At 38.2% G+C, this 14677-nt stretch overlaps 1 protein-coding gene across 1 annotated transcript; it reads left to right on the plus strand.

The window, feature by feature from the left end:
* The first annotated feature begins 2227 nt into the window (after window positions 1-2227).
* On the plus strand, window positions 2228-14274 carry MMP8 (matrix metallopeptidase 8). Its single transcript, XM_007946009.1, has 10 exons — window positions 2228-2338; window positions 4264-4505; window positions 5549-5697; window positions 5785-5910; window positions 8695-8856; window positions 11031-11148; window positions 12222-12355; window positions 12666-12819; window positions 13913-14013; window positions 14171-14274. Exons 1-10 carry the CDS (start codon window positions 2228-2230, stop codon window positions 14272-14274), a joined length of 1401 nt encoding a protein of 466 aa, XP_007944200.1.
* Window positions 14275-14677: the final 403 nt, after the last annotated feature.

Consider the following 14677-nt stretch of genomic DNA (forward strand, 5'->3'; position numbering starts at 1 on the left):
AAAAAAAAAAAAGGAAAAAAAAAAAATGTAGGACAGATCTTATACGAGGTAGTGATGGTTCATTGGTGTCATTATTGCCTTCCATGCAGGAGATCTGGGTTGAATTCATGTGCAGCCACCACTGGAGGTGGTGGGTGGAGGCTTGTGTCTTGCTGTGATGCTGAATGCGTTTCAACAGAGCTTCCAGACTTAGACAGACTAGGAAGAAAGACTTGGCGATCTACTTCTAAAAATCAGCCAATGAAACCCTATAGATCACAGTATCTGCTTTGTAGCTAGTCATGGAGATGGTACAGAACCGGGCAGCATTTCATTCTGTTGTGCATGGGCTCAGCATGAGTTGAGGGCCAACTCAACAGCAGCTTACAACAACAGCAGCATATCTTCTAAGCAAGCCAAATAACTAAACATAAGCTGGGAAAATGCTAAGGCATTCCTATTCAGTAAAAGGGATATTTTCATGAAATCTCAATGTGAAGGAAGCCATATCATGATTAAGCTATGTGCCCATGAATATGATCATGACCTCAGAAAACCTTGAACAGCTTTGGAGAAAAGTGACTTCATTTGTCCAAGAACTTGATTGCCATGTCTGCATGTTCACATTCTTCCTCTCCTTCAAGGTAAAGTTCAATTTCTTCCTCCCTCCTAAAGGCATCCTTAATTGCTTTCCTGCCACCATTGCTCTTTCTTGGCACTTAGCACTCTGTGCCGCATATCATAATTGTTCATATAATTTACCCCAGTAATCTAGTACCTATATATAGTAAGTGGCAGGGAATATTTGTTCAATGCATGCAGCAATCTACATGATGAATTTTACTCTGCTGTCCATATGTATTCTATTCTAAGACGCTTCTCCAGATTGTTTATGAAACTCTTAATAGGCATCAGAAACAAACTGAACTCCTCATAGTATCTCAACCAAACACTATTTATTTACATATTAACAATGTATATATCATACATGTAGACATATGCATTTATACACAGAAATACCTTTGCAGAGTATATGTACAAATATGTACTTGATGCCTATGTTTGTTGACATGAGCTACCAAAAGAGTCAGAAGAAGTGGGACCAGCAGACATGATTTGAAAAGCATGTCCATGAGCCCCTGACGGGTATAGTTCCCTGTGTAGTCACACTGTTGCAAAATGCCCTCTCAGTGTCTTATTTCTTTGAGAATATATCAAGCATTTCATTCTCCCTCTCCCTTGTCTCCTGCTTCATGAACTTAAACCAAGACATCCTGTTAGTGCAGGCCTTGAGGTCCATTATGGGCCAGCTTGGGGCCCAAAGGGCGATAAGGTAAATCTGATGTAGCAGCACCCAGATCCATCTCTCTAAACTGACCACCTAGGATTGAAATAAATTCCAGCTCCTCACAAACTAAGCATGTGATTAGGACAAGTCATCTAATCTCTCTGGATTTTATTTAATTTGTAAAATGAGATCATAATAACATCTCCCTTCCAGGGCTAGGTAAGGATGGAATATATATGTATGTATAACAAGTTGGTTCATATGCAATGATAATCAACAAATATTTATTATCATCACCAGTTCTTGCTCTTTTAGCCTTTCTCATGAAATATCCGGTTTACAGATTGAGGCTTCTCTAATACATTGAGGCCAAAACCACATCCTCCAAAAGCTAGTTCCAAACCCCGATATGAACCTCATTTTGCAACAACCCCCAGCCATACAATGTCTTCAATTAAAGTTACAGTAGGCAAGTATAAGGATGCTCCAGTTGGGTTCCTTAGTGTCATGATACCTACCATTGAGCTAACGATATTCCCCTGGATAAATGAATTAACCTCAATGTCTTACATAACCAGAAAACAGCTGTTTGTCCTTGCAATTAACTATTGTGCATTCCTTTTCTTTACCATAAGATTTTGCCAAACAAAATGTCTAAGTAAAAATTCCAAATGCAAAGTGTAGCAAATTTTATTTTTTTTCTGCTGACAGTTTCCCTCCACCCATTTTGGGGTACTAAATCATATCATAAAATTGCAAAATTGTCAGGGGGTAAATGACCTATATTGCTTCATACTCCTGATGCAGCAATTGTTTAAGACATGGCTTTTTAAGGGACCAAAAAAGAGCAGTGAGTGACACACAATGCTGTGAGACTCCAGGTAGCCAGCCACCAAAGGAGAACCCTAACCAGAGGAGCAGAGAGGAAGGCCAGCAGAGGTAGTGTTTGAAGAAAAGGCCATGTTAAGTCTTAAGACATTACCACTGCTGCTTTTACTCCATACTCAGCTCTCCACAGCCTTCCCTGTACCTGCTGAATCCCTTGAAGAGAAAAATACAAAATTTGTTCAGGTAAATTAATTATCAGTTATCCCATGGGTTGAGCAGTTGATGTGACAATTACAGGAAACAGGGTGAGTTTTCTCTTCGTAGTTAAAACAGTCTGAAATAAATTATCTGGGTGATTTGCTTGAGGCTGTACAACATGATTCAGTAATCTGGAGGGTTTCAATCTGGCAAGGACTGGGCACTCTAAAAGTCGGGGTATGGATGTATGCTGGCTCTCCAAAGTCTCGGAAAATAATGCTTCCAAACTGCTTTCCAAAGTGGGAAACACTTTTAGAAGGAATGGCTTTCATTATAAAACTAAATGATTTTCTTTCTTTCTGGATTACCTAAGATTTTCCCTTCCATAATATCTGCAATGTAATTACTACATGCCTGATGCATTCCATATAGACTTTCCTTTGCAGCCAAAAATCCTAGATGTAGAAGAGAGCATTAAGTGGAAGATGAGAACAAAGCAGGAATCCGTTGATAGTGATATACCTGCACCAGACTATGAGGTTGTTTATAAATTCTTGGAAGCGCTATATACACAGTGCCAAAAACTTTTTCTGTTATTTCACAGTATAAAAGATAGGCCAAATTTTAAAAAACATAAGGAAACTTTGTAACATATTTGCACATGTAATTTCCTTAGCATTTCACTTTTAGGAAAGCATTTTTCTTGTTGCTAATTTCTTGGTACCTCTTACAATGGTAACTGGGCTAATTCACTGAGCTAATTGAGCGCATGCAAGACAATGTGCTAAGTGTTGCACAAACATTATCTTATTTAATTCTCACAATGACTCTGTGAGATGGGTATTATTATTTCTACTCTAGACAAGAGGAATATGACCCTTAAATCAGTTAACTGACATGTCCAAAGTCTCACAGTTTATTGGTGGCAAAGCCAAGGTTTGAACCCAAACCTGTCTGATTTCAAGCCTGTGTTCTGTTTTGTATCACTTACAAAAGACCAAATGTTCACAGGCTGCAGAAGGTGAGATAAGGAACTCATATGATTGCCTTGTTAACACCTTTCAGAACACTTAGTTCCAAATGAATGTAGACTCCTTATAAAGAGTTACCTTGGTGGACAAAATGCTTATATTAGTGAAGCCTATGTTGCCCAAAAATATATTTGAAATTCTTCTTCTGAAATTGTAAATTCTCATTTGAGATGCAACATGACAAGTTACCACCTTAATTGTTACCTTGACAAGTTCCTTACCTCTTTGAGCCTTCATTTCTTCATGAGGATGATTGAATCTATTCTATAGTAGTGTTTGGAATCCTTGAGTGTTCCAAATGGTTAGTGCACTTGGCTGTTAACTGAAAGGTTAGAGGTTTGAGTTCAGCAAGAGGCAACTTGGAAGAAAGGCATGACAATCTACTTCTGAAAGATCACAGTCTTTGACAAACTCTATGGAGCACAGTTCTACACGAGGCCACATGAGTCAGAATTAACAGCAGCTAGTTTGGTTTTCTTGGGCATAGGTGTGAAGAGTGAAAGAGGCAATTTCATGATGTAACTAATACTTCAAGAGAACTCAGTAAATGCTGATTCTTACTTTTTTTTTTTTTTTTTTTATAAAAATAAGGCAGTCATTACTGCCTGTGGCATTTTGTATGTAGCAATTGTCTCCTACAGGAGACCCCTATTTTTATGCTTAAACATTAACTAGAGTACTAAATGGAAGGGCTGTTCTATCTAGTAGGGACTATTTTCTTTCAAAATTAACCTACAAATTTGTGGGTTTTTTTGTTTTTGTGGCTATGTCAGGATATTAAACCATAAAAACCAAACACACTGCCACTTAGTCAATTCTGACTCATAGCAACCCTTTTAGGTTATTAGTCACAGTTTAATCCCTGGAGCAATTTAGAAAGGAATGTAAAATACTCAGAGAACTAAAAGTAATGTCACCCTTGTGTTTGTCTTTGTCCAGAATTACCTAGAAAAGTTCTACCATTTGCCCAAGATTCATCAGTCTGAAAGGAAGAACAGCACTAGTGTGATTGTCGAAAAGCTTAAAGAAATGCAGCGGTTCTTTGGGTTGAACGTGACAGGGAAGCCAGATGATGAAACCTTGAAGACAATGGAAAAGCCTCGCTGTGGAGTACCTGATGGTAGTGATTTTATGTTAACTCCAGGAAATCCCAAGTGGGAAAACATGAACCTGACCTACAGGTGACGTTTCTTGAGTTTCAGAATTCAGTATTCATTGAGCTTAGGATGTGTCAGACACTATACTAGGACTTGAGATACACCAGGGACCAACAGACATACATCCCTGCCCTTGTGGAGTTTAGACCTTAGTGAATAAATATGAGAATGAAAAGGTAGGGAGCCCATGGATTCCTTCAACTGCAAAGCCTACCATTTTTGCCTTCCTCTGCCAAAAATTTAAAGAAAACCATGTTAAGGTGAGGCTGTCTCTTCAAGCATTCACTTCAAGACCCTAAAAACATTTAAGTATTACTGGAAAGAATCTAGATCAAAGTTGTTGATATATCCTGATATAATAATAATAACAGCCTGTGATAGTTAATTTTATGTATCAACTTGACTAAGTTTTTGTTCCCAGTTGTTCAGCCAAATACTCTAGTATTCAGCCAATAGTCTAGTTGCTGTCATGGTGCAGTGACATGTGGTTAAATCAATTGGCCTTGGGTAGAGCAGACTACCTTCCATAATGTAAGGTAATAAAATGTGATTACTTTACATTGAATCAATGTGTGCAATCACTTCCCATAATGTAATCTAATGTAATCTAATCCATCATTCAAACTATGTTCTGCCTCCAAATGATAAATCAGTATTTTGGCAAAAGTCTCATTTCACTCTTCATTCTGTACTCTTTCTAGTACCTGATTTATGGACTTTTCAATATTTTTTGAATACTATTATATTCCAAATAGTGAACTTAATGCTTTTTGCATGCATTTAATCTACAGAGCACCCTATGAGAAGGATACTATTTTATTATCTTCATTTTATGACTAAGGATGTTGAGAATTAAAGACATAAAGTAATTTGTCCAAAACCTGGAGTTGATAAGGGTCAAAATCCAGACATGAACCCAGATCTGTCCTCAAGAACCCCCTTTTTATATCATCCCCAGTAGTAATATATCACATAAGCAACTCACTCCAAGATAGTACAACTCAATCTGTTGAGAGCTTATTCTTCTAGGCAATAATGAACTCTTCATATATCTTCTCTCTTTGAAGGATTAGAAATTATCCTTTTAATTTGAGAAAGGATGATGTGGAAACAGCTATTAAGAGAGCCTTTGAAATCTGGAGTGATCCAACACCCTTGAACTTCACCAGGATCTTAAAGGGAAAAGCAGACATTGAGATTGGTTTTTTCATAAAAGGTAAGCCCAAGCAATCATTCTCAATTTTATTTCCCATGACTAATCTGAGACTTAGCATGGATCTAATGTAAATTGTTTTTATTTGAGATCATGGTGACAATTCTCCATTTGATGGACCCAATGGAATCCTTGCTCATGCCTTTCAACCAGGCTACGGTATTGGAGGAGATGCTCATTTTGATGCAGAAGAAACATGGACTAACACCTCCAGAAGTAAGTTAACCAAGACTATGTCCACATATAGCTTTTGAGTAAAGAATCTCCACATGAGAATTAATGTTCACATCCAAGTTATTGTAATATTTCAAACTTACTCAAACTGACCATTTAAAATTTTTGCTGCCTTAGAATATTAAGTTAAAAAAAAAATCCTGAGGCTACTTAATGACTGTATTTTCTAGGGCAAGGCTCAGAAAACTACAAACCAGAGTCAAATCCAAGCTGGAACCATGTTTTTCTAGATAAAGTTTTATTGCAACAGGTCCACACTCATTTATTTACATATTATTATGGCTGTTTTCCATCTACAATGGCAGAGTTGAATAGCTGTGGCAGAAACTACATGGCTCACAAACTCTAAAAAAAATTTTATCTCTCCATTTACAGAAAAAGTTTGCTGACCTCCACTTTAAAGTATGCCTTTCTCTTACTATTTTGAAATTTAATGATTTTTAGAAAAGGCCTCTATTTTTTTTGGAAATCCAGAAATAACTGGGTCTTAGCACTTGACTGCTAACCAGAAGGCTGGCGGTTCAAACCCACCAGCCACTCCACGGAAGGAAGATGGGTCAATCTACTTCCGTAGTGATACTGCCTCAGAAACCCAAGAAGGGGTCACTATGAGTCAGGTCCGACTCAATGGCACATAACAACAACAACATTTGTGAAAATTACCCTATTTAGAAAAGAGCACTCACCTTCTTATTCATCTAGTTATCATTTTCACAAAGCTTTTTTTCAGTGGTATGTCCCCATATAGCAAACCACTCTTTTCAGCGGAAAGCTCAAAATAAGAAGGGCTGGGTACCTGTAGGCTGAGAAAAGAGGCTAGTCACAGGTATATTTATACCTTATGGCACTTTACAAGGCCACACAACAATACACCACAGAGTAGCTTTTAGATAATAACAAGAGAGGCACTTTCTATCTTTGCTTTACCTCTTCCTTTTACATTTTCTCAACATGTATTTTGTTTATTATGCCCAAGTCTCTGTCCTAGGAGCTGTGTATACCCAAAGACATATAACAATGGCTCTACTACTTTGTATTCCTATTGTTCTCCCCACGAGTTCAGGTGGTCATTATCTCTTACCTAACTTAAATCACCCAGTTTCTTAACTAGATTCTTCACCTCCAAGTTCTGCTGCTGCCTCTAATTTTTCCTAGCTGCACCAAGACTTGTCACTGGAAAACTAACATTGGAACATATTATCCTCCTGCTTAAAATTTTCAGTGTTCACGTATTCTGTACCAAACAAGGTCTAAAAACTTCACTTGGCTTTGAAGGCTCTTGGTACATTTCAGCCCTAATTTTTTCTTGGCTTGTCTTCATATTCCATATGCACCAACCAACATTGCTCTATTCCCTGTTCCTAGATCACATCTTGTGCTTTTCAACTCCTCTAAGCTTGTTCACATTTCTTCCTCCTCCTGAAATGCCCTTCTCCATATGCCAAAGCCCATCTTTCAAACTCTTTCTCATGTTTCCATGCTATGTCAAATGCCACCTCTTGTCTTATCTGTCATCTGGAAATGGGTACTTTCTCCACAGAACCTCAACAGCCTTTTTCTTCCACTTCTCTAACTGCTCTCTCCTCATTATTCTGTGCAATTCAAATTGCTTGCATATGTATCTCCCCTTCTAGACTATGCAATTCCAGAGAGCAGAGAACCATGACAAATCCTCCACAGCCTGCTGTGTGGTCCTCAAAGCACTCCAAGATGTTTGAACACCCATGAATGTGTTAATGGAAGGATGTGATGACCAAGTTAGCAAGTCTTGGAGCATGGGTAGAATTTTACTAGTCTAATTATCAACAGGAAATTGAATGTTGTGGTAAGAGCATGGGTTTTTAAACTATATTGGATCTTAGCACCAAGATCTTACAGCACTTACAAGCCATAAGACCAAGAAGAAGACACTCAAAATCCAAAGGTCTCAGTTCCTTTACTGTAAAATATTGGTAATAATATTTGTCTAGCAAATGGTAAGCACTCTATAACTATTATTGATTAAGAAGGGCATGTAGCATAATGCAGGGTGTTTGTTGGAAAGTTGGAGTGGAGGATTCACATCAGAGAACCAATGAATTCAAGCCCTCTAACATCGTTGGAGCCAGGTGAGTAAGGCCCCAAAAGCCAGTCATGAAAGGCACTATTCTAGGAGATACTAAAAGATGAGAAAGGGAGTGACAAGACATTTCTCTCTTCCCAGTGGAGCATTCCTAGAGTTGGTTGGGGAACTCAGGAATAGGGAAGAGCCAGTGCAAAACTGTGAGTGATTAGGAAGACAACATGAGTTGGCCTAGCATCCAAGACTCCTCTGCTGCCTAGATTTATTTCCTAACTACCTATTTATTGAGCCTTTACTAATGAGACTGTGAGCCCAGGAAACTAAAGAGGGCTAGGTGTTGGAGCACAAGAAGAGTAGGGTTTAGAGAGCCACGTGTGAGACCTCTCATGGCTTTATCATGACACAGTCACGTGATCATCATTTCTCTAAACCTCAGGTCCAAATCCATAAATTGTGGGAATTGGAAAAATTGCAGCTTTTCTTCGTTCTAAGATTTGATGACAAGCTCACATTTACCTAATTCCAACCTATGACTCCTAGCTTGATTCCTATGAATCTCCATTTCTTCTTGTTATCTAAAGGGAATGTGAAAAAGATGGGTGGGGAGGCTGCTTCTCCAGGCAGTTTTGGCTTGGAAGCTGCTTTCTTTGAGATCGTATTTCTACCACCCTTAGAGCCATTCACAACACATGCTTGTATTTCAGATTACAACTTGTTTCTTGTTGCTGCTCATGAATTTGGCCATTCATTGGGGCTCTCCCACTCCTCTGATCCTGGTGCCTTGATGTATCCCACGTATGCTTTCAGAGAGCCCAGCACATACTTGCTCCCTCAAGATGACATCAATGGCATCCAGGCCATCTATGGTAAGGTCACCTGAAGAACACTATAATACTCAGTGGGAGCTGGGACTAGGTCCTTTGCACTTGAACATCTCTTCTTTGCACTCCTCTCAGATTCTCTCCTTTGGGAAAGCTCAAATTGACCTCTGAAAATTACCTGTGGCTAACATAGCATTGGGAGCTCTGGTGGAGTAGTACCTAAGGCATTTGACTGCTAACCAGAAGACTGGCAGTTCAAACCCACCAGCCACTCCTCAGAAGGAAGATTGGGCAATCTACTCCTGTAGAGATCCACCTTGGAGACCCCAAGAGAGGTCACTATGAGTCAAAATCAACTCGACAGTAGTGAGAACAGCATTAGCAAAGGAGGCCTGAGGATGAGGAACTGAGCCTCCATTGCTGTCTTAAGGAAAGGAATAGGAAGAAATGCACCACAACCATTCCCAATAGTTGTCTCAAGAAGTAGTTTTCCTACTCCTTCTTGTTTTCCAAATTTTATAGATTTTTAAAAAGACATAGATGTCCCTTTTAAGACAGCAATCCTACTCCTCAATATATTTCCCTCCCAAAAGTCTCAAACAGACCCACAAGAGTACGTATATAAGGTATGCTAAGGATGTTCACTGCATCACATCCTTTGTGATAATAGAAGTTAGAGGGAAATTGAGGGCATATCATGAGGAGAATGTGAGGCAAAATGTGGTGGGTGCACACCATGGAGTATCGTATAGCAGTCAGAGGCACTGAATTCTATGCCCATATGGTGACAGCATAGATGGATTTTCAAATATTGTGCTTGGTGAAAAAGAAACAGAATAATACACATCATACAATATATAAATTGTATCACACAATATACAAATCTACATAAATTAAAAACTTATTTAGACAAAGCAAGGTGTTTTCAAGAATACATACTAACAAAGTGGTATACATATTAAAATTGTTATCTATGGAGAAGGAGGGGAACAGAAGTAGAATATGGGGGAAAAAAAGAATATTTTTTCAAAAAGGCATAACTGATACTTCTCAGGGAGGGATATCCAGGTTTTTACCTTATCATAAAAAATACTGCCTGAGAAAACCATTGTTATCTATCTACCCTCTTATCTTCCTATCCTCTAGCAGCTGTAAGGAAGAATAAGACATCAAGAAGGTTTTTGTTGTTTGTTTAGGTGCCATGAAGTAAATTTTCAATTCATAGTGCCACTGTGTGACAGAGTAGGAATGCCCTATAGCATTTTCTAGGCTGTGATCTTTACAGGAGTAGATCACCAAGTCTTTCTCCCATGGAGCCACTGGGTGGGTTTGAACTGCCAACCTTTCAGTTGAGTGCTCCATGAAACAGTGTGGAGTGGAGTGAAGTTGGGGAAAGCACTCTCCTCTCTCTTTTCTAAGGATGAGAAGCTCTACTGTAATTGTCTCAACTCCTCAACTCTTTTCTCCATCCTCACCCCCAAATATCCTTCTTTGGCTCACCAATGTTTTAAATCCTCTTACCTAGCTCTGGTGGTGTAGTGCCTAAGGCATTAGACTGCTAACTGAAAGCCTGGTAGTTCAAACCCACCAGCCATTCCTCAGAAGGAAGGTTCAGCAATCTACTTCCGTAGTGATACCACCTCAGAAACCCAAGGAGAGGTCTCTGTGAGTCAGATCTGACTCACTATCAGTGTGTTTTGTACCTAGTAACATAGCCTTTAATTCTATAATGAGAAAATGGCTTAAAACAAAAATAGTTATAAAAAAGATATTATGAAAACTCAATTTAGATTTACATTGTAGCATAAAAGACTGAGAACCAGATCTTTCCTGGTAGTGGGTTTTGACAGGGAAGAGGTAAGTGGGTACAGTGTGACCAAAATAGGAGAAAAAAGCACCAAGGAGGGGAGGGAGAGTTGCGCAGTGGGGAGCAAGGGAATAGAATTAAAAAAAAAAAAAAGGAAGTGATTACAATTCAAAATTCTTTACATCACACATTAACCTGGCTCTGAAGACCATCATTTTTCTTATTAAAATAAAATAAAATAACTTTAAGATAGAAAGGCCTAAAGTTATTTTAATGCCTCTTAGGATAATCTAGTAGCATTTCTCTTCATGTGAAATCCTTCATCTCTCCAAAAAGTGTCTGATGAACAAGTGTCTGATGAACAAGTGTCTGATGAACTTTGCTTATCACCACCCTCACTTTTTTTTAACAGGACATTCAAGCAACCCTATCCAGCCCACTGGACCAAGCACCCCCACGGCCTGTGACCCCAGATTAACATTTGATGCTATCACCACACTCCGAGGAGAAATATTTTTCTTTAAAGACATGTATAAGATTAAATTATTCCTTCTTTTGACTTGTCTTACTGGAGTAACTTAAAACTGAATTCTAATTAAGTCATATATTTTCCAACTTCTCTTTTTGGGAAAAGGAAATATTCGTATTAATGTCATTGGAATTTTTGGTGTTTTCTGAGTAACTCAAAAAACAAAGGAAAACAAAGAATCTAAAATTTTGACAAGAATTCAGATGTTTCTGGTGATGTAAACAGATATGGACTGTATTTGTTTGGGAACTCAACAGCTGGGTTTACCTGACACCAAAACATCATTTAACTCTATCCAAAATCAGTCCAGTAAATGGACTACCACTTTACTAACTGACTATGGGGCCACTCATCTAACTGACTGGATTTTTCACTTTGCCATTGTCTATCTTGGGATTGCGTAATCAAAGACTGACCCCCTGGGTGGTGGAAACAGTTAAGCACTTGATGCCTAATTGAAAGTTTGCTTCAAACCCACCCGGGGTGCCTGGAAAGAAAGGCCTGGCAATCTGCTTCCAGAAAATCACAGTCTTGAAATCCTATGAAACACAGTTCTACTCTGCAACACATGGGGTTTCCAAGAGTTGGAATTAATTCCAGGGCAACTAGTTTGGTGCTTTCTTTGTGTTTGCTTGTTTTTGTTTTTTTTCCTCTTGTTTTTTGTTGTGTTTTTATTTTTATTTTTGTAATCAGAGATTGAGTGTATTTGCTATTATTTACTGTTGATGGGTATATAGCCCATCATTTTCTGGGAATAACAATCCATGAAACTAACAAATTAAGATTTGTCATTGTGTGAGGAGAGGACAATGCAAAGTGTAATAAAATGGGACCATTCCTGTGAACTTCTCTGAAACTGTAAAGCATTCACCAGAGGGATAATACCACCATAAGCCTGGCAACATGTTGGCCACTATGCTAGGAACTTTGCATCCCTTATCATGTTATATTCTCCCAGCAGCCTTCTGAAGTGTCAGTACTAACCTATTAGTAGCCTGAGACTCACAGAAGCTGCTCATTTAAATGGTATGGGGGTTTGTATGTGTAATTTTTTTCTCCCTTGTGTTTCTTTAGGTACTTCTGGAGAAGGCATCCTCAGCTACGAAGCGTCCAACAAGACTTTATTTCTCTATTCTGGCCATCCCTGCCAAATGGAATACAGGCTGCTTATGAGGATCTTGATAAGGACCTAGTTTTCTTATTTAAAGGTAATTTCCTAACGTTTTCAACTTACTTTTAGTTCTGCCTAAAGGAGGGAACAGGACTTGGTTGTGGTCCTGTCTTCCTTACCTGGTGCTGCTTATTATCAGGCTAAGAAGTTTGAATTTTTTAAAAAGGTACTGGGAAACTGATAGGCAAATCACAAAGTCCCATGAACTTAACTTTACCATCTTCAGCTATTAAAGACTATTTTTTCTATGATATATTTTCATTTCTATGCTATATTTATACAAGTGGTGTGCATTATTTTGCATAAATGGAAGAACTTATCTAACATATAACTTGAATCATTGGCAGGCAACCAATATTGGGCTCTGAGTGGCTATGATATTCAGCAAGGTTATCCCAAGAATATATCAAACTATGGCTTCCCCTGCAGTGTCCAAGCCATTGATGCAGCTGTTTCCTACAGGGGAAAAACATACTTCTTTGTGAACAATCAATTCTGGCGGTAAAGTAACATGTTTTCATTTTTATTTTTCAATTAGATGTTGAAATCTGCTTTTCTTTACCCTACAAACTACTAAAGATGATAAAAATTAAGGAACCTGAAGATTTAAAAACTCTAGGTTCCCCTTTGATAAAGTTTAGTCAAAATAAATTCTTTTTCATAATATGATTGGTGCTTTGGCTTTTGAAAATTTCCTTTTCATGAACTAAAGTAACTGCTTAATGGTATTGAGGATTCTATATCATGGAACAGAGCAAACCTTAACAAAACACTAGGGTCGGATGCAAAGAAAGCATTAGGCTGAGTTTGCTTCCTGAGTTAAATTCTGATGCACCCAAACCTTATGCAAATAGCCTACAGAGTTTGGTGCCCAAATTGGATTTATTTATGTTTATTAATACACACACATAGTTGTACCAAGTATAACTCTTAGTAAGTATAAGCTCTTAGGTTTTTTGGGAAAAAAAACTGCATTAGCACTCAGAAGTCTGTTTTAGTATTAATAATACCCATATCTTTTACCCATAGGTAAAGAAGTTAACCATTGTTAATTCCAGTAAATAGGGCATTCTGAGGACTGACTGAAAAAATATATGTGAAAGCACTTTGTAAAGTATATACAATCATTATATACCGTATTGGGAGCTCTGGCAGTGTAGTGCCTAAGGCATTTGACTGCTAATCAGAAGGCTGGGAGTTCACACCCAGCCACTCCTCAGAAGGAAGGTTAGGCAATCTATTTCCATAGTGATACACCTCAGAATCCCTGGAGAAGGATGTCATGCTTGGTAGGGTGGAGGGTCGACGAAAGAGGGGGAGGCCTTCAAAGAGGTAGATGGACACAGTGGCTGCGATGATGGGCTCAAGTATAGCAGGAATTGTGGGGCTGGCGCGGGATCGGGCAGTGTTTCGTCCTGCTGTGCATGGGGTCGCTATGAGTCGGAAACGACTCAACGGCACTTAACAACAACAACACCACCACCTCAGAAACCCAAGGAGGGTCACGGTGAGTCAGATCCGACTCTATGGCAGTGAGTAGTACCTATATACCATATTTATCTTAAAACATTTTTATGTAACACTTTTTCCTCAGATATGATAACCAAGGACAATTCATGGAACCAGGTTATCCCAAAAGCATAGCAAATACCTTTCAAGGAATAGAAAGGGTTGATGCAGTTTTCCAACAGCATGGTAAGTACAAAAATAATAATAATAACTTTGTTTAAGTTTTTATTTTTTAAATAATGCTTTCAATTAAATGCTATATTGGGATAGTTGGGATTTATCATTGAAAATGTCTAAATCTTTAAAGCTAATTCAACAAATTCTCTCTCTTTTTTTTTTATAGACTTCTTCTTTTTCTTCAGTGGACCACGATATTATGCATTTAATCTCAATGCTCATAGATTTACTAGGGTTGGAAGAGGCAATAAATGGCTTAACTGTAGATAAAGTTGAAACAAACTTACATTTGTTTGATCCATTTTCTGAACATTAAGGGCAAATAAATTCAATTTACATATCCGTTACATCATTTCCTGTTTATAATTTTCTCAATAATAAGCAGTAACGCTGTGTGCCATCATTGTATTCACTAAGCTTGATCTCAATGAAGATATGTTTGGAATATTCCTCTGTTTTCAGAGGCTGATTCACTTCTTACACATTCTGTCTCAGGATAGTGAACCCATCATAATAGAACCACAGGAGAGTAAGCCTTCTTTTTCACCTCAATGATCATTATTTCATTACTTGCTTATATGGCTTCTAAAACTAAAATGTTCACATGTTCCTATGTTTCTTTAAACATGTCTTAAATGTGTCAGCTAAATACAATTTAACACCAGATATTAGT

Source organism: Orycteropus afer, unplaced genomic scaffold, assembly GCF_000298275.1.
Source record: "Orycteropus afer afer isolate SDZICR_OR568_19922 unplaced genomic scaffold, OryAfe1.0 scaffold00147, whole genome shotgun sequence".
Taxonomy (NCBI): domain Eukaryota; kingdom Metazoa; phylum Chordata; class Mammalia; order Tubulidentata; family Orycteropodidae; genus Orycteropus; species Orycteropus afer.